This window comes from Alternaria metachromatica (genome assembly GCF_023757995.1).
Source record: "Alternaria metachromatica strain BMP 0045 chromosome Unknown scaffold_42, whole genome shotgun sequence".
Lineage (NCBI taxonomy): Eukaryota > Fungi > Ascomycota > Dothideomycetes > Pleosporales > Pleosporaceae > Alternaria > Alternaria metachromatica.
The window spans coordinates 226,355-251,047 of record NW_026055533.1 but is presented as its reverse complement, the minus strand read 5'-3'; the positions used below and the strand labels follow the sequence as shown (position 1 = coordinate 251,047).

Below are 24,693 nucleotides of genomic sequence, written 5' to 3'. Positions count from 1 at the left end.
GTTACAGGACGAAGATTGCTGCGGCAAAGCTTGGACAAGATCGTCCAATTGACAGTAATGAAAGCGATTCGCAAGCGCCACCCGAAAGCATCAATGTCACGAGGCAGACCATTCTGTCTCGTGAATATGATCGTGCTCATCTTCCCGAGCTCTTTCCACAACTATTCCCCTACGGCGAGGGCGGCTGCAATCTCGAGCGCAACGATGAACTCCCCAAGTACCTGTCATTTCGCGAGCACATCAAGCTGTTATTGAGCCGCGGCCCAGCCAAGACAGGCAATGCGATGTTGAGGCTTGCTGGAGCCGGATTTTGTGATCACACCTGGTTTCTCCCCGCTATATGCAATATGCTAGTCAGGCATGAGACGAGCAGATTGACGTCGCTCAAGTGCGAAACTCCGTATGGAAAGAAGGCGGCAGCGAAGCTTGCAATGCTTAGTCAGAAAAACCTGCAGGAGTTGGTGGACCGTCAAGCAAATCCTGATCATTACTCTCATCCAGTCGACGCCGAAACCCAAGAACTGTTGGACACACTGTCGCATTACGTCAAAGCGGTGACCGGCGATATCATTGGTTCACATCAAGCTCGTCGTAAGAGTCGTAACGAAGTTTTTGCCATGATGATGAAGTACGGTCGTCCCGCTTTCTGGCTCACATTAAGTCCATCTGATGTTCACAGTAGGATGGTCTTGAAGCTATGCGGTTTCGACATTGATTTGGACAACGCGCATCCGGAGATCGAGCGAGAACGCTACTCGGAGTATGTGCGAGCGGACGTAGCAGCGAAGAATCCCGTCGCGCCGGCACAATACTTTCATGCTGTCGTTCAGGCTCTCTTCGAGGTCATGGTTGGTAAGAGGTCTGAAGCACGGGTCAGAGGTGCTGAACAAGATGATCACGATGGGAAAAAGCAGGATTATAAAGGCGTCTTTGGGCACCCGAGCGCTCACTACGGCACTGTGGAGACAAACTCACATGGTGGGTTACACTTGCACTATCTGATCTGGATCGAGGGCCTTCCCGAACGGGAAGATTTCATGCGTATGTTCGAGAACGAGGACACAAAAGAGAAGTTTCAGCAACTACTGCGTAAATATTTGGACCCTATCTGCCAGGTTCATATTCCTGGTACAGAGCTTCTCAATCTTCAAGATCAGACCGAGATCAAGGAAAAGACTGATCATGATCATCTCACCTTTCAACCTCCACCGACGATACCACCGGATGACCCCAACACCCCCCCTGATCCGGAAGACCACGATCTGCATAATGACCCACGTGCAGACGACTCACCCAATTCGAATCAGCGCAGAGACGTGCCAGTATTTGAACGCGGACGTGATGCACACAACAACGTTTCCGCATCCGGCAGAGCCAGTATTTCTACACAGACGGAGTATTCTCAACCTGACCTTGAGCGTCTTGAACGAACCCGCCAGGATTTGCAGAAGGTAAGTCTTCTCTGACCTTTATGCCGATTCTCTTGTCGGCTTGACATGCTAAGTGTAAAGCTGACGGACTTACATAGGTGACCTTTCGAACGCAGAAACACAATTGCCGGATATGTCCGAAGTGCGACCACACGGTTTTAGGTGGTTGTCGATACGATTACCCACGAAAGCCAGAGCCAGAAACAAAACTTCTCGACAATGGAGATATAGCCCTGCTGCGCAACGAAGGCTACGAGGAGCAGTTGACTTCATTCCAGCCCATGATCAGCACGCTGTTCAGGTGCAACAACGATATGCAACCGATATTTCTTGGCAAGGAGACGTCTACACATGCGTATTATATGACCAAATACATGACGAAGGTGGAGCGCTCTTTGGACAACTTCAATCAATTTTCTCTCGACACGCAACACGCAATTGACACGTATTGGGCTGGCTTGGAAAAGACGAATGAACAAATTGGCAGGAAGTTTATTGTCGGAACCAGCAACAGGATCAATAGAGAAACGGGTATGTTGAAACGCCTACAGTCATTCAGCACGCACTAACCATGCCAGAAATGCCGTTGTCTTTCGTATCACAGTGCATTGTAAACGGCCAAGACCATTACACCTCTGATGACTTTGTGAAATTGCACCTCGGTAGCTATGTAGGGCACGTCGATTATGAGGAGAAGTATGGTCCGCACTACATGGTCAGCCAGGAAGAAGAGGGCGAAGGATTGGACGGCCACGGCCAAACCTCCGGGCAAGAAGACTGGCCGACAGAACAACCTTCTGAGTTGAACATGCCTGATACGGCCGGATATGACCGTACGGGTCAAGACTTCACGAACAACGACTTACGAACCATCGATGCTATGTACGATCCAACAGATGATCATGATCTGGAAACTTCGACGGCCCACGTGGACTGCGGCACACAAAACTTTGACGATCATGCGGAGAACGACGACGAGTCAACGCACACGACTACCAATAACGTATTTCGCAACAAGAAAGGTAAACTAGTTTTCGGGAACCCAGTCCAGGACTACATCTATCGTGGAGCAGGACTTGAGCATCTGTCGCTGTTCCAATTCGTCTCCTGGTTCAAGAGAAAAACGAAGCATCTGCATCCTCCCTTACCGGCCGCTTCGGGTAGACCCAACAAGGGTGGAGCGCGTGCACATGTTCGATCTTGCTTTCGATGGCCACACCCATTGCGCGACACACACTACATGTTCGAGCGCGGCAAGCAAGCCACGCCAGTCCCGTTTGGTGCATTTTTTCATGACAAATATTGCGAAGATGTGGCAAAGCTCGAGAAGCGTGCGCAACTGCTCCTCGTATATTTGAAGCCGTGGCGCACAGCAACGGACTTGCGAACAAGAGGCCAAGATTGGGTGCAGGCTCTGGCAAGCTTCGAAGCTGAAGAGACGGTGTACAGTCGGGAGAATAGGCTTGTCACGAGCCGCATTCAAATGCTGCGAGATATGGACAGACAGGCGAAAGAGGATCGTCGTGAGCGAGCGAAAGCTGGTAAACTGGCTGATCCCGATTATCCGGAACGCGACGCTGGGGAGAACGAATGGGAGCTTGACGCAGATACTAGGGAACAGCATGCCTATGAGACGGCTCAGATTCTGAGACAACTTGACGCCCAAGCTGATACCGGCTCTACTCGCCTGGAGGCTCAAGGCATGGAGGCGTTAAGATCGGCGGGCGCGTTTGATCAACCGGAGTCCAACGCAATACCTGGATTTGATCAACCGCTTGGAACTAGCTTCAACCGTACAGGTCGTGCCCGCTTCACGGATAGTTGTCGAAAAGCAGCGTTGGCCAACAAAAAAGCATATGAGCAAATGGAGCAGACCATACGGAAAGCACAAAGCCGAGGCGAAGTGCAGGAGAGTCGGCGTCACAAGGACGTGCCCCACACGAGGCATATCGGCGTGTCCAACACCTCTACGACCAGCTCGTCCACAAACCCGACAGAATTCGGTTGGCTGACATTTGCCAAGCTTCAGCAGGCGAAAAGTTTGAACCTAAAGCAAAGTTATGCACTTGCTCTCGTGGTCGACGCCTGTCTAGAGCGAATGGAAAACCCCCAGTCCTATAAAGCTAGGCGTATGCTCATTACGGGTGTCGGCGGTACTGGCAAGACTCACGTTATTAATGCGATAAGAGAGTGGTTCAAAGCCATGGACTGTCTCCACACCCTCGCTATCACTGCGCCGACGGGCATCGCTGCCAGCCAGATTGAGGGGACGACCCTACATAGCGCCTTTGGACTTGCTATTCACCAGATTAACAACCCGGATGGAACAACACTTGATGAGCACGAGATTTCAAACTCAGCTAGGAGATCCGAAAGCGTTGAAAACAGAGTTCGCTTCGTGAACACAGTCATCGTCGATGAAGTCTCTATGGTTGGACAACCACAGCTCTTCGAGGTCGACGAGGTTTTATCGAACGTGAAGGGTGGCGTACACAATGGCGCGGTCGACGGTGAAATACCTTTCGGCAATGTCGACATGCTGTTCTTCGGCGACTTCTTGCAACTACCATGCGTGGCAGCCAGTAACGTGTATGACATGCTGAATGAAGACATCCGTAAAAAGATGGAAAAGGGTACAAAGCAGTTAGCTTGGAATAAGAACCCAACTAGCAACATCTTATGGGATCAGCGCACCGAGGTCATTACGCTCGACGAGGTCGTGCGCCAAAGTTCGAATCAAAAACCCTTCATCGAGGCATTACGCAAGGTTCGCGAGCGGGAAGTAGACGATGCGACGATAAAGCTGCTCGAAAGTCGACGCTTGGATCGTCTTGGACCTGATGACAGGGCTAAATTCCGCGACGCCATGATATTGGTGCGTAGGCATACGATGCGACGAGCATGTAATGAAGAGCGCGCGATCGTCCATTCGAAGGCTAGGAAAGAAACCCTATTCAACTGGACATGTCAGTATACCCGCAGTGCGGCCGGTAAAGGCAGACGTGGCAAGGCCAAAACATGCTCTCCCAAAGAAGCCGCGATACTCCAGCGAGTTGGACCCAAAGATCACAATGCTATGGATCCCGTTCTGCTTCTGCATGTCGGGATGCCGGTCATGATTACCCGCAATATGCACACAAATGTCGGTGTTGTGAACGGATCCCTAGGCACGGTTCGCCACGTAGGTCTCAGCAAAAGAGACGAGGACCGACATCAACATTTTGATACCTCTGATGACAACATTTTCAGGCTCGAAGATTGCCCGCAATACGTTGTAGTCGAGTTGAAAGAACATCACGCCAACCTCCCCCGAGTCAACTACGCAGAAGGAGTCGAACTTCCAGAGAACTGTATCGCCATCTTTCCCAGGAGTGCCTCCGCTCGCACCAAAAAGGAGTCTGGATATAGATTCACATCGCTCCCAGTCACTCCTGCATATGCCCTCACCGACTACAAGAGTCAAGGGCAGACCTTTGAGATGGTCATTGTGGATCTAGCGGAGAGTGTTGCTTCTTCGCCACTGTTTCGTGGGAGTGCATATACGATGCTATCGCGCGTCAAGACTCTAGAAGGTCTGGCTATTCTGAGGATGCCTGAGAAGGGGAAGGCGGCCCTCAAAGCTCCACCCCTGGATGTCGCGGAAGGAGTTACAGCCGAGAGTAGCTTACAGCGGGAGTTGAAGCTTCAGAAGGTAATGGATAAGCAGGCACGGGAGAAGGCTGCAAAGGTAAATGGAAGTCGTTTGATACTGCATCTTTGCTAACCTGTCACAGATTATCTATACAATATCCAAGAAGCTCGCAGCTTTGGGTGATACTCAATGGCAGCGAATGCAGCACGACCTGTACAATCAAACCCTCAAAGGCTATCATGAGGGGCGAGACTTAGGTCAAGTACACAACGATACTTTGGAGGACATGGCGCAGGAGTTTGGAATTCTTCGCGTGCCACTGGCGCCTGCAGTGGCATGAGCGAAGGCACTATGTAGTGCGACTATAGCTTGGTACTTAATTGTACCGTTCTTTCTTCTTCTTACCCTCCACTTCTTTGCTATCTTCTTCCATGACAAGTCCACGATCGTGCTCACGATTGTAAACAAAACCGTATTGAGGATATGATGTAACGCTAGGATGCTCAATAGATACCAAGCAATGCGATGCGTGATTCGTGCCTCGTCACATTCCTCCTCTTATCCAGCTCTTTCCCAAGCGCATGCTCAAACAACATCTCCAAACGAAGTAACTCCTGAAGCGCCCTGGTATATATGTTCATCGTCCCTCTATCCATCGTCGAGTTTTACATGACGGTGCATGGGATGACGCAGCACTGGCAATCGTCACCGCACCAGCATGGCGCCTTGACGGGACCAGGCTTGACGATGGACGTCGTGCTCGAAGTTGTAGACGCGGGCATATTTGCTGATTACGGCGAAGACTGCGCGGCGGATAAATGCGATGCGAGACGAGGCGATACCGAATGGAGTCGTAAGGGCGGAGACGAAGGATTCGATGTGCGCAAGGGGGGATGGCGTCTCAAGCACTATCAGACCCATTAGCGAACGTATGCATCAAACCATGGCAATCCGACTTACAAATAGAACGCGATATGTACAACAAGAAAAGATATGATCTGGAGAAGTTTGCGACGGTGAGAATGGGGTTAAGATGTCAGAGATGAGGTTTACAAGGCAATAGGCTTCGGGCGTACTTAGGTGACGCCATGTCATCGCGCCAGCGCGCCACAACTGCCATGCTTCAGCCCTGCTTGCCTGGCTGCCGGACTAGCTTCAGACGCGACTGCTTGGCGTTGGTACTCGTGTATCTTGCTATGAGGTATGTTTAGGATATTCATGTGCGACCAAGGTGGCAAGAAAAATCGATCGATAGTAGAGTCATAATTGCTGGGCAGATCAAGACTTTGTGTGTGAACGTAGTTTGTAATTCGAAATGTAGGTATTGGTATAAAGCCATCAATCCAATGCAACACTCCAGCAGACTCCAAACCCCAAATCAAGGCCTTCAAAGCCTCATTGCCTTGAGCGCATGCTACCGCTTTCGCTATACCTAATGAGGCCGCTCAAAATATCCCAAAAACACCTACGCCAGCCATCCTTCCCTTATCGTGCCCATCGGCTCGCGCGTGCCGTCTGTCACCGCTCCCGCACGCGCACATGCTATCGTCGGTCGAAGCCGTACGCGGCTCTTCATATTGTCGTCGCGTTTACATGACGGTGCAAGGGATGCAGCAGCAACTGCAGTCATCGGTGCTGATGCAGCTGCACTTTCCGCCCTGAGGCTTCACGATCGAGCCGGCGGCCGAAGAAACAGAGTTGGTAGAGGCAGGCATTGCGAAGTATGAATATGCGACGATCGAGTGGGTTTACAACGTGTTGTGACTCGGAGGATGGCGGTCGCGGGCTCGTGACTGTTGGTTCAGAGAGATGACGGAGTTGCGCTGCGATGACGTTAGCGGTGTTCGCGGCCACAAGATCAGGGCTGAACTCACAGTTTATGCGATGAAGGTGCGTGGAAGGTGAGGGTCGTCGTGAGTTAGTAGGTGATATTATCGAGGAGGCAAAGGGGAGATTAATACGGTCGCAGAGGGCATCCAGCCCTGGTTCAATGCTGCGCGTGGCGCTAGGCCAATGACAGGCCGACGCTAGGGGCTGCATGACGTCGCCCGCGTGGCAGTGAACGTGGCTAATGCCGCGCGTTCGGTCAGAGGCGTGCGCGGGGCATGCAGAAGATGGAGATGCATGGCAGATGGTGGGAAAATGTTGTATTGAGATCTATCTAGATGGTAAAGTTGTAGGAAAGGGTATTGCTAAACATGAGATGAGGAAAGCCCAATACCGTGTCTCGCCTTGAACATGCAGGTCGTGTCCGTATCGTGTCTTTGATAGCTTAGACGTCTCTCCAAGTCGGTTGGCCCTTCTCTGCGAATGGTGTTTTGACAGCTGTAGCGCGTTAGCTAGGTTCGAGGGAGCGTTTTGACTTCATCTTACCGTTACTGTCTCCGAACGGGTCATCCTCATCCTCCTCTGGCTCACTGTCTGGCTCGACGCGCTGCGGAGGCATGGGGATGCTCGTGGGCCTAGGCGGCTTCGGAGGGGCAGACTCATTCAGACCCATATTACCCATCGCAGCTTCAGCAGCAGACACGTTACGCTCTTCGTTATCACTATCGCTGTCGTCGTCGATGCTCTTGTCCATAAGCTCGAAAGCCATGAGGCCCTTGACTAGCTCATCGTTGGCGTTGAGAAGACCGCCAATGTACTGCTCAGACTCGACCAGGTGAATGTAGCGCAAGATCTGGCGACGGAGTTGCTTGCACGTCTCGAAGCGTCGCATAACTTCTGCGTTCTCACTGACACGCTGTTGCTCTCGGTTGATGAGTTGTAGGCCGTTCAGCAGATTCGTACTGGCGACGTTTGCCGATGCCATCGTCTCAAGCATCTGACCCTTCTCCTTTTCGAGGTTGAACGGCTGCCCCTTGGTCTTCTTCTTGTCTTTCTTATCCCTCTTGAATAGCGAAGTGGCTGGAAGAGGGGTACCAGCACCGAGTACAACAGGTGTGGTCGTCCGTGAAGATGACGTATGGGGTGGCTCCGGTCGCCTGCTTCTAGGAGGAGACTGCGAATGCTCCTCACGCTCGCGCGCAGCTTCGGCATCTTGCTGTCGCACAATCCGAGATTGTTGTGGCTGAGGACGTTTGGTACGAGGAAGTTCTTTGTGTAGTGCAGCTATCCGCTCAAGGCCAGGCGTTCCCTTGTATGCGACAGCCCAACTTCGGAACAAAACGTTGGCCTTCTGCCGTACTTCCGCATCGACTGTGTCGTCCCTTGCCAGGATGCGGAGTCTCTCGAGAAGTGGCTCATCTGCGAACGCTTTCTGGAATCTGGTTCCAGCATTCTGAATCAGAGCGTCCATTATGACAAGGGCGCGGATCTGGCGATGCACATTGCCATACTTGCTGCCGACTTATTAGTGCATATTGTGGTTGCGCGGGAATCTGGCTTACAGCTTCTTTCGCAGAGCTCGTGCTGCTTCCGTAGGACCAGATGCCTGGATGCGAATGACCTCGATGAGATCAACGACACCACCGACATCCTGGACTAATTAGCAAGAGAGATGCAATCTTGACAGAACAACTTACATTCTCCTCGTATTGCTCGCTTGTCAATCGATCGATCTGGACCGTGACAGCCGAGAAAGCGTGCTTCTACGTTTGATCCATGTTCTTAGTACCGTGTGACAGTGTTCAAAGAAGCATAGCGGGCAAGGGTTTTCGAAAATCGGAAGGTCCGCATATGCTTTAGGGTCCTTGTGGTGGTGAAGTGTTTTGCGAGGGGGTTCGATTGACGCCTCGACCGACGACTCGCTTGACAATGACAGACTTTTGCGGTATAAAGGAAGTGCTTGCAGTTCAGAAGATGCACTGCTATACGAAGAAGAAGTTCTACGAAGCGTCTCTCCGTAGAGAAGCGGTTGTCCGTCATACCAAGAAGCGTGGGAAATCATAACTATGGTAGGAATGGTGGTTTGAAGGATGAATGAAACGGGGCTGCTGCGGAAGAGAACATGCTATTTGAACGCTCTTAAGGAGAAACGAGTCTGAAGAAGAACTTACAGGCATCGTACGTTTGTCGCTTCGTTTGACCCTTCAGGGTAAGACCTGCTATATTTGGGAGGCGAGAAAAAGAATTCGCCCCGAACAGGATGTTTGCTTGGCTGTCAGAACGAATCTGGACAGAATCAGGGTCTGGTGTTTGCACCACGGTCTGAGAAAGGTCGGAGGGTCGGTCTGGAAGGAGAGAGCCGGTGTTACAGATAAGAATAGAACACTCGGGGTTCAACGGAACGTGTGTTGACGAGAGGTGCAAGGTTTGCAGGAAGTCAGAGCTGGTGGCAGAGCTTCGTAGCGGAAGTCTAAGTAGTAATGGTTGCCTATGCGCACGCGATAAGATGAAGCTATGGTTGTTTGGTCGGGCGCAAGCCCCCCGCAGTGGGGTGGCTTTGGGCTGAGTAAGGGACCATGGAAGTCGCGACCCACCACACCAACCCTCTTCACCTCATCTCTCACTCCGCTTCTATATCGTGTCGCTTCACGCATAGAGTCAGCATGGATGCATCGAACGCGCTGCATCACGATGGGGACACGTGGACAACGAGAGAAGGAACTGGTGATGACGCGTGAGAGACCTGACGCGCGCTCACTCACCTTTTCTCACCACACGTTGCTTTTATCTCATATCGCTTGAACTAACTTGAAGTATGCAGATGCACTCACATTCGCTCGTCAAATTCTAGTTTCACGGCCATCAATCAGCCCTCGACGCAGTTTTCGACGCCTCCCCCGTCAACCGCGGCACCCGTGCAGCAGAACCAGGCCCGGCGGAGAGCCGCCGTCAACGACCGAAGGCGACACAACTCTACTGTTGCACGGTATCTCGGTCTTGGTGGCGCAGAAGAGCCGACGCATCTGAAAATATATGCTTCTTCGCCGGCAGTGCCGAGTAGCCCGCCTCCGAAACCTCGACGCAAGCGACCTCGGTTGGCCGTCCAAGGGAACAAACCAGATGGCAGACGCGTGAATCTGGAAGGAAACGGACTCCCCGAACAACATCGAGTATCGGAGAGCTTTCGGGTAACAAAACCTGCACGCAATTCCGTGGCCTCTAGACCTAAGGCTTCGCTGTCGACGACAACGCAGTCCATATTTGTTGACGATGCGCAAACACAACTGTCGACAACACCTGGCAACGGAACGGCGGCTTCACACCAGGACCGTATCAGTCAAGCCTGCAATGTGACAGATCTTGGTTTCGCGAGTCCTGAAACCATACGAAATGTTAGCCAAGATACAGTAGCCGCATTGCCTGTGCAGTATCCGACCGCACTCTGCGAGTTTGATTTCGACGATAACGACTTTGATACCAGTGAACCTGAACAACTTGATGCATCACTGGCACCACATCAGATGGAGAACTCGATGCTTGCGCAAGACGACTTCGACTTTGACATCAACGATGATGACCTACTCACATTGACATCTGAGATCGACGACGCATGTTCTGACCTTGCAAATACTGCTTTGAACCGCTCTGTGCAGCCCGGGGACAGGGACGATGACAGACTGCATCACCCTCCCGGCACCTCTGCGGATACCCCTATCATACTTGATGAAAGAAATCTTGACAAGAAGACCTATCAGCCCGTGTCAAAGCAGTTCACTTCCCCGGTCACTCTCACGACGCGCCTGCAAGCCGCAACTGGCGATCTAGGTTCATCGAAAATACGCAAACCATTTGTCAGGCCACCATTTCCAGAGGCTGTCCGTGATCGCTCACCCATCATCGGGCTCTCGTCAAACCTACTGCTCAGAACATGTTTCCGTATCGGTGAAGTGATCAACCAAAGCTGTCAGGCATCCAAATCAGGGAAGCACATCATGATTGAGATGTATGCCAGAGTGCTTGCTTCGGAGCGGACCGTCACAGAGCAGCAGTTCACTTTCTGCGATCTCTTCCACGCCAAGCCACCTTACATCAAGGCAGTGTATAATACTGCTATCTGGAAGTCGGTGCAGCTCTTCGAGTACGACAGCAGAAGACTGTTACAGCAAGGGCGGATCTGCCGCTGCATTGGCACCATGAAGCGCGAGGATAAGGAATGGACAATGACAGTCCTCAACATCTGGGAGGCAACTTGGGAGGACATTGAGTGGGTGCAAGGAATTGTGGACTCTTAGCAATAGCATGAAAAGAGTGTTCAGGGGTACGAAGGCACGGGTGATCTATGGGTGACCTACGCGTCATGATCAACATCATACCCAAGGCGTATGGAAGCTGTTAATACGTTTCGTATAGTACTACAGTTGACGCAAACAGCCTGTGCTACAAAAGTCTCAATTTCAGGGATATTTGAAGGGCGCGGTTGTAGGTAAAGCCTCACAGCATGGTTCACCCATGACGGTGGCTTGCACGTGACGAGAGGCCCCGCTTCGTGACATTAACTTATCTTATGAATTAGACGCCCCGCAAAAAACCTCGCTTACAAGTCCTTGCAGCTTCTAAAAACTTCTTAGCTAATTATAGAGCTAGCGTATAAACTAAACTTCTTAGCTAATAAGAGCTAATTATATAATACTTGTAGTAAGGCTTTTATAGAGCGTTTAAGAAAAAATAGTAGAACTTTTAGTAAATAGGCATTTTAAATTATAACTTTAGTAAAGTTTATTTATTAGCACTATAACGCTACTATCTTACCTTATTATAGTGTTAGATATAATAAAAAGCATAAGTTTTTCTTAATACTATTATATTTATTAGGTCTAATTTACGTATAGTGTTAATAGAGAAGTATAGTGTTACAAAAGATAATATTTTAGCTCTTTAGCGTAATTACGTCTTACTAATCTACCTACTACGTTCTACTTACTTTATACCTACGCTAAAACTTCTATAAAGCTCTATAAAGTTTTGTAAAGCTCTACAACCTTCTATAAACTTTTATACTAGTTATAGTTACGTCTACTATACGCGTTATATTATAGTATTATAGTATTATAGTATTATAGTGTTATAGTGTTATAGTATTGCGTATAGCAGTGCTGTAGTGCTCTAATAGAGACGTTATAGTATTGTAGAACACTATAGACTTCTATAAACTACTAGGCTAATAGCTAGCTACTAAGGCTTATAGTAGGTAGATTAGCTACTAGCTATATAGTAGTAACTTTCTTAGACTTCTATAAACTTCTGTAAAGTTCTTTAGACTACTAGTAACTTCTGTAAACTTCTATAAAGTCTTTTAGACTACTAGTAACTTTTTATAGCTAGTTATTTCTATAAAGTAGCTATAGTAAAGTGTAAGATAAAGTAAAAAGTAGATAAATATAGTAGATAGTACTAGAGTTATGCTGTTACTGCGCCTAAGCGTGCAGTAATTAGGTAAGCTACGCTTCTAATTAATTAACGTATTACTATAATTCTAGATATAGAATTAGAGAAACTTTCTTTACTAGTAGAGAACGTAAAATAGAAATAATATATAGTATTATAAAAGTAGGTTATTTAGTATTATTTAAGGCGTGTGCTATTCTATAGTTATAGTAGTAAGGTACTTAAACTATATAATAAGTAAGTACGCGCTCTTTAGCGTCTTATCTATATAAGAGGCAACGTGTTATTAATTACTATAACTAGCTTTAGTAAGAGCCTTATCTTCTACGCGTATTTAGTGTTAACTAGAAAGATTACACTATAGTTAATACTACTCTCTAAGCTAGAAGACAAGTAGCTTAGTAATATACATTGTTTTAATAGCGTAAGACCTTACTTAGTTAACGCAAGAACTTATACTTAGTCTTATAAGCTTATTAATAAGATTATCTATAGTAAGTATACTTATATATTAATAGAGCCTAAGTAGGTATCTAGTTATATCTTCTAGACTACGTTAAAAGACATAACCTTCTAGTCGCAGATTAGAATTATTATAATTAACAAGTACTATTTTATTATCTAGTAAAAAGCATTCTATTCTGCTTTTACGTAGCTAGGTAAACTCTATAGTATTCTTACGTAGAATGTTAATTAGTTTAGTTATTTAGCTACGTTAGACTTTAACTCTACTAAGCAGGTATTAGACACTACTAGTTTCTACTATCTAGAGCGTAATACTTATAAGACTAAGTTAATTTAAATAACTATTAATAGGCCTAACGCGTTTATAACTATTATAGAGATACTATCTAGTAAGTCTATATTATAGAATCTTCTTTTCTTCTTACTACTACTATTTGTAACTAGAGAGGCTGCTACACCTATAATATAGCCTAAGATAATTATCTTTATTAATAGAAGAACCTAACTCTAGAACGCTATAGAATAGGCTATAATAATGCTTATATATATAATAAAGAACTTTCTAGATAATTAACACTATAGCACTAACCTATTAGCTAGAGATTAGTGCGTATTTAACGTAGTTAAGACGTATACTACTTATATTACGCAGTATAATAAAGACGCAACGTATAATAAGTTTAAGTATTCTACTTCTTATATCTATATTATCTTTGCAATAACGTCTCTTAGAATAGATATAAACCTACTAGATATTATAAGAGTTGTAACGTAGAATATACTAATTACTAAGAGTATTATAGACCTATAGCAGCAAATTAGTTGCAGAGAGAGAGGCGCTAGGTATACTAGCTAAGCATTTATCTTTCTTCTGTACTAGCTCTTTAACTATAATAGAGTTAATTAACTAAACGTTATAGTAGTTCTAAAGCTAAAGCTTCTAGCTTAAGTGCAATAGTCTTATTATTAGCTTCTATCTTTGCGCGTAGCTAGTAGACTCTTATAGATAGTAACGCCTAGTAACGTTAATATATCTATTAGCCTATCTACGTCTTAGTCTATAGATAATAAGGTAGTGTCTTAGGCAAGGTTATCTAAAAACAGTTATAAGTTCTAGTCTAAAACTAATAGATAAAGGCGGGCGAATATGCTGCTGTCTTAGCTAAAGGTTATAAGCAATAGCTATTACTATTATAGGTTTCTTAAGTAGCTAGGTAAATATACTATATCTATAGACTAGCAACTTTATATAGCGCTAGAGGCCTACTATTCTAAGTGCACTTAGTAACTAAAGTAGTAGATTAAAGAGGCCCTTAATATCTCTATTAGCTCTATAAAGCTTTATAGAGATACGCTTACTAACCTAATATATACTTAGATTAGAGTATTTATAGTGTAGTAGATAATAGTACTCTTGTATAGAGAGAATTAATAATTTTCTATACTACTAGGTGTATATATAGACTAGGTTACGCGTATCTAGATTAGTAATACATTAGTAGATATAGATACTAGAGCTAATAAAGACCTAGCTTTTCTAGATAGTATTAACTAGATACTATCTCTATATATATAGTAGTATTACAACGTAGATAGCAAGGTAGCACTATTACTATATTAACTACGCAATATACTAAATACTTCTTAAGTAGAGTATAGTGTACTTCTAGATAATAGAAGATAGTTAAGAATAATAAGAACTTAGAGTATACTATTAGAATCTTAGTTATCTGCGCATCTGCCTCTACTAGACTAGCGTATAGACAATAATATAGCTACTAGTATTATAAGAATAAACGCGTAGGTCTAAGTTAAAGCGTTTATTAATAGTCTAAATAGTAGTGTTATAGCTCTAGTTCTATAAGACGCTAGTCTTTAGGTTATAGTAGACTATTTAGCGCGCATCTATTACAAATCTAATTTAATACTTTTACTAATAGTATCTTAAATTTACAAAGACGTAAGTTAGACTACGCCTACTACTAGTCTAGTGTCTCTCTTATCTCTTGCTAGCGTAGCTAGTACTCTAAGTTTTTATATAGTAGTAAGGCGTTATACGCCTAGGTTAAGAGGTTAAGATAGCTATAATATAGTGCGTACGCTATAACTAGCGTTGCGTAAAAAATAGGCTACTAGTCTAAATAGAGTAGTAGAGATAGTAATAGTAACTTCTAGTTACGCTATTAAGATATTAGCAACGTTGCAGAGTAGACGTAAGCAAAAACTAATAGACAAGAGTAAGAGCGTATAGAAAATATTAGAGTAGTAAAGCAAGCTAGTATTATAGTTAGGTAGATAGACTCTATATATTAATTAGCTGCTATTATTCTTATTTACTTAGAGGTTTCTAGAAGTTTGCATAAGATTATAGAAGATCTAAATGTATAGTTAGTTATTATTATTATATAATACGTATCTTCTCTTTTACCTTTCTATTACAGTGTAGATAGCTATATTATCTTACCTTTTAGTAGAGAGTCTAAAGTCTATTATCTTATTAGTCTATAAGTTTCTATAAGTTTATATAAGACTATAGAACTGTTAAATATACTTCTACTTACTAATAGAATACCTATTACTCTTTTACTCTTACTCTACTAACGTAGCCTAGACAGCTAGGTAATACATTCTTTCTAGTTTAGAGTCTAGAGGCTGCTATTCTATTAGCCTAGTAGTTTATAGTAGTTAGTAGAAGGTAGTAGGTATTTATATATAGACAGCGTCTAGTAATTTACTATAAAATTAGCCTTAGTAGTAAATAGACGTAGGCGCTAAAATATAGCAAATCTTTTTAGCCTTTTTAAACCTTTAATAAATACTTATAACACTTATTATAACGTAAGTACTTACGCGCTTTATACGCTACTATATAGTAGTAACTAATAAGGCTTAATACTTTACTACTATAGCTAGTTTGCTGTAGAGCACTCTCTGTAGGTACTAGTAGGTTTTCTAATAGTATTAATATAATATCTATACTAACTAGTATATAGCATAGTACCTAACGCGTAAGGTTAGTTAGTGTAGGTCTTCTACTAACGTTATAACTACAACCTTTGTCTATAGCTTTTCTAGCGTTGTTCTACTATTACGCCTCTGCTTCTACTTATAGTTATTACCTCTATAGCATTAGCTAAGAATAAGAATAAGAATACTAAGATAGATAATACTCTGCCTATTATTAATAACAACAACAATAAAAGTAGTTTGCCTATTCTTAGTAATAATAACAATAATAATAGTGTAGATAGAGAGAATAAGAATAAAGCAGCGTAGAAGTCTATTAGTAAGAAGAATAAGAAGATTAAGTAGAAGAATAAGGTAGACTAGAAGTCTATAGTAGAGAAAAAGAAAAACATAGTAGTAGTAGAGGTAGAGAAAGAAGAGAAAGAAGAGAAAAAGTTAGTTAGCGCTCTTGCGTTAAACACTAGAATACTACTCTCTAGTTCTCTTATCTAATCTTTTAGTAGTATATTAGTAATAACACGTACGTAGACTAAGCTAGCGTTAATAGAGAGTTAATATTATACTTACCTTCTTTCTTTCTACAAGAGAGAAGCTGCTAGCTAGAAGCTTTAGCGCCTAGACTTATAGTATAGAGGTAGTTATAATAGTTGCGCGTTATAGATCTAGTCTAAAAAAGTAATAATAGACTATATTAGTACTATTATAGAGATAGATATAGAAGAGCAGCGCTTTAGTAAGAACTACTATAAGTAATACTGTAGAAACAACTATAAGTGTTAGGTCTACTCTAAGAGAGTAGAGATGTATATTAAGTACGCTCTACCTATATATACTTATTACTAGTTTACACCTAGCCTAAGTAGCTACTTTCTTTCTTTCTAAAAGAAGAGTAGTAGTATATTACTTAAAAGAGGTAATCTACTTTATAGTTACTAGCCTAGGTCTCTTCTACTAAAGAGTCTACCTAAGTTTAGTTCTAGCAAAGCTAGTGCTAGTAGCTTTACTACCTAAGATACTATAAGGTAGTACTTACTTTAGGTAGTTCTAATTAACTCTAGTTATCTATGTACCTAGCTTAGATTAGTAGAGAGGCTTAGTGCAAGTATATGTAGTTATTAAAACTAGTAGAAAGAGCTTCTCTTTAGTTGTAATAATAGCAGCAATAGCTCTAGTGTTTAAGGTAGCCTAATAAGTTAGTTCTTAGGCCTTACGTACGCAGTTCGCTATTAGCTCTAGCTAGTTTAATATACCTATATAGGTAAAGAGAGCTAGTATCTAATAGAGGCTGTCTGCGTAGGTTACTTAGTATTAACAATAGTATAGTACGCAAGAGTTAGATAGTTTAATAGATCTAGTAATCTCTTACTTATCTATTTATATATTATTCTTATAGTGTTATATTATATAATAAAATCTAGATATAACTAACTATTACCTTTACTATAAAGAGCTGCGTTACAACACTATACTTAAGCGCCTCTTCTTAAATAGTAGTAATATATAATTAGCTAATAACCTAATATAAGTGTATAGAAGTTTATAGAAGTTTATATTACTACACTTAGTAGTGTAGTCTATATATAGTAGAAAGAGAGAAGTAGTCTATACATCTCTAAGTATTTACAGAACGTTGCTAGTTAGTCTATAAGTCTCTAGAAGTTTATAGAACGTTACTAGTTAGTCTATAAGTCTCTAGAAGTTTATAGAAGACTTATAAGCTAAAAAAAGCTAATAGTAATAGGTATAATTTAAACCTAAAGGTAAAAAAAATAGTAACTTTATATACAAGAAATTGCCTACCTAGTAGTTAAGCTAGGTATCTTAGTTAAAAGCTAGAGATTACTAGACTAGTAAAGAACTAATATACTAAATAGTAGTACTATATTAGGCTATTATTAATAGAGAATACCTAGATTTAAGGCTCTATATAGTACGTAAGTATAAGAAGCTAGTAGAAATATAGAGTTGCGATAAGTAGAGACACTATATTAATAGCTACAACGCTAGCTTTACTAGTATAGCAATATAGTACGTAGGTATAAGAGGTAGGTAATTAATAAAGAGTAAGAAGTAAAGAGTAATAAGTAATAAGTAATAAACATACTATTTTTTAAGACTGTAATCTTACTTATAGCTATTAAGACTTTAGCCTATAGTAATTCTATACTATACAACACTCTCTATATTAATAATAATAGCAGTAACTACTTTAAAATATCTACTTCTAACTCTCTTCTATTTAGCCTTCTATTTAGCGCTTTACGCGCTATGCTTTTAGTACTACTACTATAGTTTATTGCGTAGCAGTAATAGCAGCACTAGTAGTAGAATAAGCTCTACTAGAGTAAATTAAGGTCTAGCACAGTTAGAGAGCGCAGGTAAGTATAGTACTACTATAGAGCTAGTAACTATATACTAATAGTAATATAGCCTGCCTTAAGACTACACTTAGCGCACTTAGCGTCTAGTAGCTATACTGCTATTAATAATTGCGCTTACGCCTGCGCCTACACCTATTATTTCTACTTCTACTCTTTCTACGCCTTTAGCGTATAATAATAATAATAATAATAATAAAAAGATAGATATCGCGCTAAGCTAGGTAGAGATCTTAGTTACTCTTATGCGTAATGTTACGCAGTAGTAGTAAGAGTGTAGTAGGTAGGTAATAATAGACATAGAATAGCTTACTTTTTTCTCTTCTCTATAAGGTATAAGTAAGTAGTGCCTTTATAGTACTGCTGCTATAACGTATAGACGTTTGCTAGCCTTAGAGTATTAGCTTCTATATTCTATTCTAGCTGTTTAGAGTACTACTAAGAGAAATAACTTAGGTATTAGATTAGAGCAGGCGTTGTAGGTTAGAGTTTAAATACTAGCTATAGTAAGAAAGTAGAGTTTAGTTAGTTAGAATTAAAGTTATTACTATATACTTCTCTCTATATATATTACTATATACTTATATAGGTAGTAACGCTAGTCTTAGTAGTCTATATCTTCTTACTAGTAGACTTACGCTATAAGTAGCATATCTACGCTAAAATCTATCTCTTATAGCGTTAACGCTTTATATAACATAGTTATATTACTTATAATATAAGTATAAGAGGTAGATTTATAAGTAGAGAAGGCTAGTAAAAGTGTATTATAGGTAAGAGGTTATCTAGACTAGTTATAGCTTATTTAGATTATGCAGAGAAAGAGTATATTAAGAGTTAAGATAAGGTATAGCTATAAGGTTGTCTATATCTATATATAAGACTACTTTACAGAGTTCTAGCCTAGCTAATAGCTTACTAGGTTAAAGAGTAAAGGTAGAGAAGAGAAGAAGAAACTTATAGCTAGTTAAGAAAGAGTATAAGATAATTAACCTCTATAGTAATAATAAAGAGAAAGAAAAGCTTATAGCTAGCTAAGAAAGAGTATAAGATTATTAACCTAATTAGCAACAACAAAGAGTAGAAGCCTATTACTAATTACTAGCGCATAGTTAGAGACAAATAGACACTAGCAAAATTACCTAGAAAGTAGAAGCTACAAGTAGATTAGAGGCTAAATAAGAAAACTAATAGACACTAGTAAAATTACCTAGAAAGTAGAAGCTACAAGTAGATTAGAGGCTAAACAAGAAGACTAATAGACACTAGCAAAATTACCTAGAAAGCAGAAGCTATAAGTAGATTAGAGGCTAAACAAGAAGACTAATAGATACTAGCGAAATTACCTAGAAGGTAGAAGCTATAAGTAGATTAGAGGCTAAATAATGTTTCTATAGCTAGAAGGTCTGTAGTAGTATTAAAGAGAGTATAAGTAGAGTTAGGTTTATAAGTAGCGCCTACGTCGCCTTAATAGGCTCTAGAGTAGTAGGTAAGATTAAAGCTAGAAAGGTCTTAATAGCCTTAGAGAGAGTAGAGAACGCTAACTTAGCACTCTATAGATGCCTAGCGTAACTTAGAAGGTTACTACTAGAAAGTCTAAATAATATATTGCTAGTAAACTCTCTAGCGTTAAAGCTATAGTTAACGTTAAGAGTAATATTATTAGTAACATTTCTAGCGTTAGAGCTATAGTTAAAGTTAAGAGCAACGTTGTTGCTAGAGTTCTTAATAGATAGTAGAGAAAGGTTATAGTTCTAGAGAAGAACTCTAGTAATAATAAGCTTCTTCTCTAGTGTTAGAGCTGTAGTTAAAGTTAAGAGCAACGTTATTACTAGAGTTCTTAATAGATAGCAGAGAAAGGTTATAGTTCTAGAGAAGAACTCTAGTAATAATAAGCTTCTTTTCTAGCGTTAAAGCTATAGTTAAAGTTAAGAGCAATGTTATTGCTCTAGAAAAGAATTCTAGTAATAATAAGCTTCTTCTCTAGCGTTAAAGCTATAGTTAAAGTTAAGAGTAATGTTATTACTCTAGAGAAGAACTCTAGTAATAATAAGCTTCTTCTCTAGTGTTAAAGCTATAGTTAAAGTTAAGAGCAACGTTATTACTAGAGTTCTTAATAGATAGTAGAGAAAGGTTATAGCTCTAGAGGAGAACTCTAGCAATAATAAGTTTCTTCTCTAGAATATAGTTCTTAATAGATAGTAGAGAGAGGTTATATATATACTTAATAATAAGGTGCCTAATTTAGTAAGTATTCTAGCGCTAGAGAGTTAGTTAAAGTTAGAGTATAGTTATTAAAAAGGTAGTTAGATATAAACTTAGAGCTAAAGCTGCCCTCTACGCCTAAGACTACTACTACCCTCTACTTCTCTTGCTGCAAGTGTTACAGCGTCTTACCTCTAACTAAATAGTTAGCCTATATAACCTAATTACTATGCCTACTAGAGGCGTCTTCTTAAGTAGCTATAGGCTTAAAAGACGCCTAGAGGCTTATAACTAGCGTACTTAATAATAGCCTTGCGCAGTCTATAGTTATTCTTAGAATACTACTTATAGTAGATACATATAGTAAGATTAATAATTATAAAGAAGTTAGTAATAAAGAGAAAGTAGTTAATAATAGCTTTAGCAGTATAGTATACAGGCTTAAAAGGCCTAGAGGCTTATAGCTAGTGTTATTAATAATAATAACTATAAGAGAGTTAGTAATAAAGAGAAAGTAGTTAATAATAGCTTTAGCAGCGCTAGTGTTAAGAAGATAGTAAGAAGCGTTATAACTAGCGACTTAATTACAGCCTATAAAGAAAGGCCTAGATATTAAGAAGAGTAAAGACCTTAATACTATTACTAGCATACTTTAGCTTATTAGGCTTATCTCTAACTATAATAGTTAGGTTGCTTATAAAGGCGCGTTCTTACTATACTCTTCTAGAGAGCTAGAGTGCTCTAGCTTATTAAGCTTATCTCTAACTATAGTAGTTAGGTTACCTATAAAAGGCGCGTTCTTGCTACGCTCTCTTAGAGAACTAAGGTGCTCTAGCTTATTAGGCTTATCTCTAACTATAGTAGTTAGATTATCTATAAAAGGCGCGTTCTTGCTACGCTTCTCTAGAGAACTAAGGTTAGAGATAACGTTTATAGTAGAGAGCTAGACACTAGTGTTGTTACGCTAGCGCTGTAGGTTAGCAAAGTTATTAGATGTTGTAACTTACTTACGCTAGGTCTTATAATATAGATAAGCTCTTCTATATAGCTTAAAAATATACTATATATATTATATAGCTACGCTATATCTATAGAGGTTATTCTTCTTCTTAAAGTTAATGTACTCTTTAAGTATCTTCTTCTACTTAGCGTAAGAGAGTTAGTAAGAAGCTTAAACTAGCTAGAGACGTACTAAGTAAACTTAGAATTAGCTTTAAAGTTATTATTATTAGTAGTAATAGGCGCTGCGTAATTAGCTATATTTAGACCTAGTTAGAGGTATTACTAGTACTACTATTATGTCTTGCGCTAAGTAACGTTATTAAGTAAGCGCCTAGCAAATAGAGAAGTAACTAGTATAGCTATATAGTCTCTATTTATATATTAAGTCGCGTAGCTATACCTTATTAAATACACTTAAAGTAAGTAGCTTAATAGTTAAAGCCTCTTACGTAGAAGCACCTAGCTATAGTAGAGAAAAGACCTGCTAGCTAGCTAGTGTAGCGCCTACTAAGCCTACTAGTAGAAAATAGTAGGTATTTCTATAGAGAGAGATCTAGGTTTAAGTTATAGTTTGTCTATTTTTTTCTATTTTTTTTTATTCTATAGCTAGAACGCAAAACTTCTTAAGACTTATAGGCTAACTAGCAACGTTCTATAAACTTCTTAAGACTTATAAGCTAACTAGTAATATTCTATAAACTTCTTAAGACTTATAGGCTAACTAGCAATATTCTATAAACTTCTTAAAACTTATAGGCTAACTAGCAATGTTCTGTAAACTTCTTAAGACTTATAGGCTAATTGCCTAGTAGTTCTTATAAAGGTTGCAGATAAGAGATTTATACTTTTAGTAGTAACTACTATATTAATTTAGTAATTAGTATATTAGCAAAGCGTCTATAAAGCTAGAGCTAACTAGTAACATTCTATAAACTTCTTAAGACTTATAGGCTAATTACTTAGTAAGTTCTTATAGAGGTTATAGATAAGAGATTTACGCTTTTAGTAGTAACTACTGCGCTAATTTAGTAATTAGCGTGTTAGTAAGGCGCCTATAAAGCTAGAGCTAAAGAAGGTAGCGCTATGCATACTTAATAATAAGGTGTCTAGTTAGTTAGATATAGCCTTATCTTAGTGCTCTAGTTACTTAGGTAGTTAGTTAGCTATAATAGCGTGTTAGCAAGACGTCTATAAAGCTAGAGCTAAAAGAGGTAGCGCTATGCATACTTAATAACAAGGTATCTAGTTAGTTAGACATAGCCTTATCTTAGTACTCTAGTTACTTAGATAGTTAGTTAGCTATAGCCTTATTTTAGTGCTTTAGTTACTTAGGTAGTTAGTTAGCTATAATAGTAATATGTAGTTCTCTAGCCCCTCTAGCTCTATAGGTAATATTCTTACTCTAATAGCGCAAAGTAGAAGAAGACAGCATACTAGCCTAAAGTAGTAGACTACTAGAAGAAAGAGGTAGAAAAGAAATAGTAAGTAATAGCAAGAACAGAGACGTGTGCGCTATACCTCTAGCAACGTTATTTACTCTTCTAGTAACGTTACAGAACAGTTTTAGTTTAACTAGAAGAGAAGTATATTTAGTAGCTAACGTAGTAGGCTTCTACTTAATAGAGTTTTTTTAGTAGCTAATATAATAGGCTTCTACGTAATAGAGGTTTCTTTAGTAGCTAACGTAATAGGCTTCTACTAATAGATAGTTATTTAGTAGCTAATAACGTTTACGTAAGCTAAACAAGTTAAGATAAATTAAGTATAACTCTTTATTCTCTTACGCACCTAGAATAATTAGTAACACTAGTAATCTTATAGAAACTTCTAAGCTAATTCTTTCTAGTAAGTGCAATACTAGCAATCTTATAGAAAGTTCTAAGCTAATTGCGCTAGCAAGACCTACACGTAGCCTCTACTAGCCTTAATATTAATTCTACCTTAACGCAGTCTTAACTATATAGTAAGTAGATAGTAACTTTATTAATAATGTAAACTTATATATACTACTATATACTTCTACAAACTTCTATAAACTTATAGAGTATATTATATATAGCTACGCTAACTAGAGGCCTATATAAGATTAAGCTAATTAATACTAGTTAATAGATATTTATTAGTAGTAGTATCTACTTAGCTGTTGTAGCTGCTGTAAGCAAGGTTAGCGTACTCGCTAATATTAACAAACCTGTTATAACTATTACTAGGCGTTACTACTAACGTACTATAAGGTAGAGATGTTAGAGTATAAATATGCTAAGCGTTAAAGGCATTAACGTTAGCCTTAAGACTATCTATACTATTCTATTAGATATTTATAGAATTATATATTTTACTACTAGCGTTAATAGAAGCGTAATAGCTAGCATACTTGTCTAAGAATAGGTTCTAACTAAGAAAGAATATATTATAAATAGCTCTATTGCTTATATACTTACCTAATATAGATTCTCTATACTAACACTTAAGTTTAGTGTAGAGTTTGCCTAGATACGCGTTATAAAAAGCTTACTACTAGAACATAATATTAAAGTTATACGTAGAGTTCTTTTAGTTGCAGAGGTTAAGCTTATAACTATAGTTAAGGTACTTAAGGTGTAGATTAATAGCCTTAAAGGTCTGTAGTATACTAATATTACTATACTTAACTACATAGTGTAGTATTAAGAATAGCTTAACTTTCTATAAAAGCTAATACATAGTATAGAAGTTAATATCTAGACTAGAAGACGTCTAAGCTAATAAGGTAAAGGTAGTAGATTAGACGTCTTTAATAAGCTCTATAAATTATAGCGCTAATAAGTAGAATATAGCGTTTCTAACTACCTCGCGCTAGAGATTCTACTTAGTATTAACTAGTAGTAGTCTGCAGTTCTTTATAGCTGCGCAAAAGAGTACTCTAACCTATAAAGTAAACCTCTAGGTAATAACTAGCTCTATTAAGTAGTACTTTATATTATCTCTAGTACTATATAAATAGTTCTAACGCGTTATATTAGTAACAAGAGAGTATATAGTGTAAAAACTAGAATTAGCTACCTAATAGGTATAGATAATAGTAGCTAATAAGTTTATCTAGACGTAGAACTAGGCAGAAAGTAGTTAAATCTACTACTGTCTGTTATATAGTAGCTCTACGCAACGCTACTTCTATAAAGTAGACTATATATAGTTAGTAGTAAGCTAGTCTCTATAATATAATATAAAGCGATAAGTAAAGTTATTAACTTTGCTAGGCTTATTAGTAGCTTTTAAGCCTAACTAACGCAAGAATATATCTTTATGCATAGTATACGTGCTCTTAATAGTGCTCTTATTCTATAGAATACTAGTAAATTAC

At 40.2% G+C, this 24,693-nt stretch overlaps 2 protein-coding genes across 2 annotated transcripts; one reads left to right on the top strand and one right to left on the bottom strand.

Annotated features, from left to right (window-relative positions):
* Positions 1-7,333: 7,333 nt before the first annotated feature.
* Positions 7,334-9,065, bottom strand: J4E83_010244 (uncharacterized protein; the record flags this gene model as incomplete). Its single annotated transcript, XM_049337126.1, has 5 exons — positions 7,334-7,386; positions 7,435-8,402; positions 8,451-8,539; positions 8,586-8,651; positions 9,060-9,065. The coding sequence occupies 5 exons, from the start codon at positions 9,063-9,065 to the stop codon at positions 7,334-7,336; spliced, it is 1,182 nt and encodes a 393-aa protein (XP_049183828.1).
* A 550-nt stretch (positions 9,066-9,615) lies between these two features.
* On the top strand, positions 9,616-11,180 carry J4E83_010243 (uncharacterized protein; the record flags this gene model as incomplete). The annotated part of the gene is made up of 2 exons (XM_049337125.1): positions 9,616-9,622; positions 9,703-11,180. 2 exons carry the CDS (start codon positions 9,616-9,618, stop codon positions 11,178-11,180), a joined length of 1,485 nt encoding a protein of 494 aa, XP_049183827.1.
* Between the last annotated feature and the right edge of the window lie 13,513 nt (positions 11,181-24,693).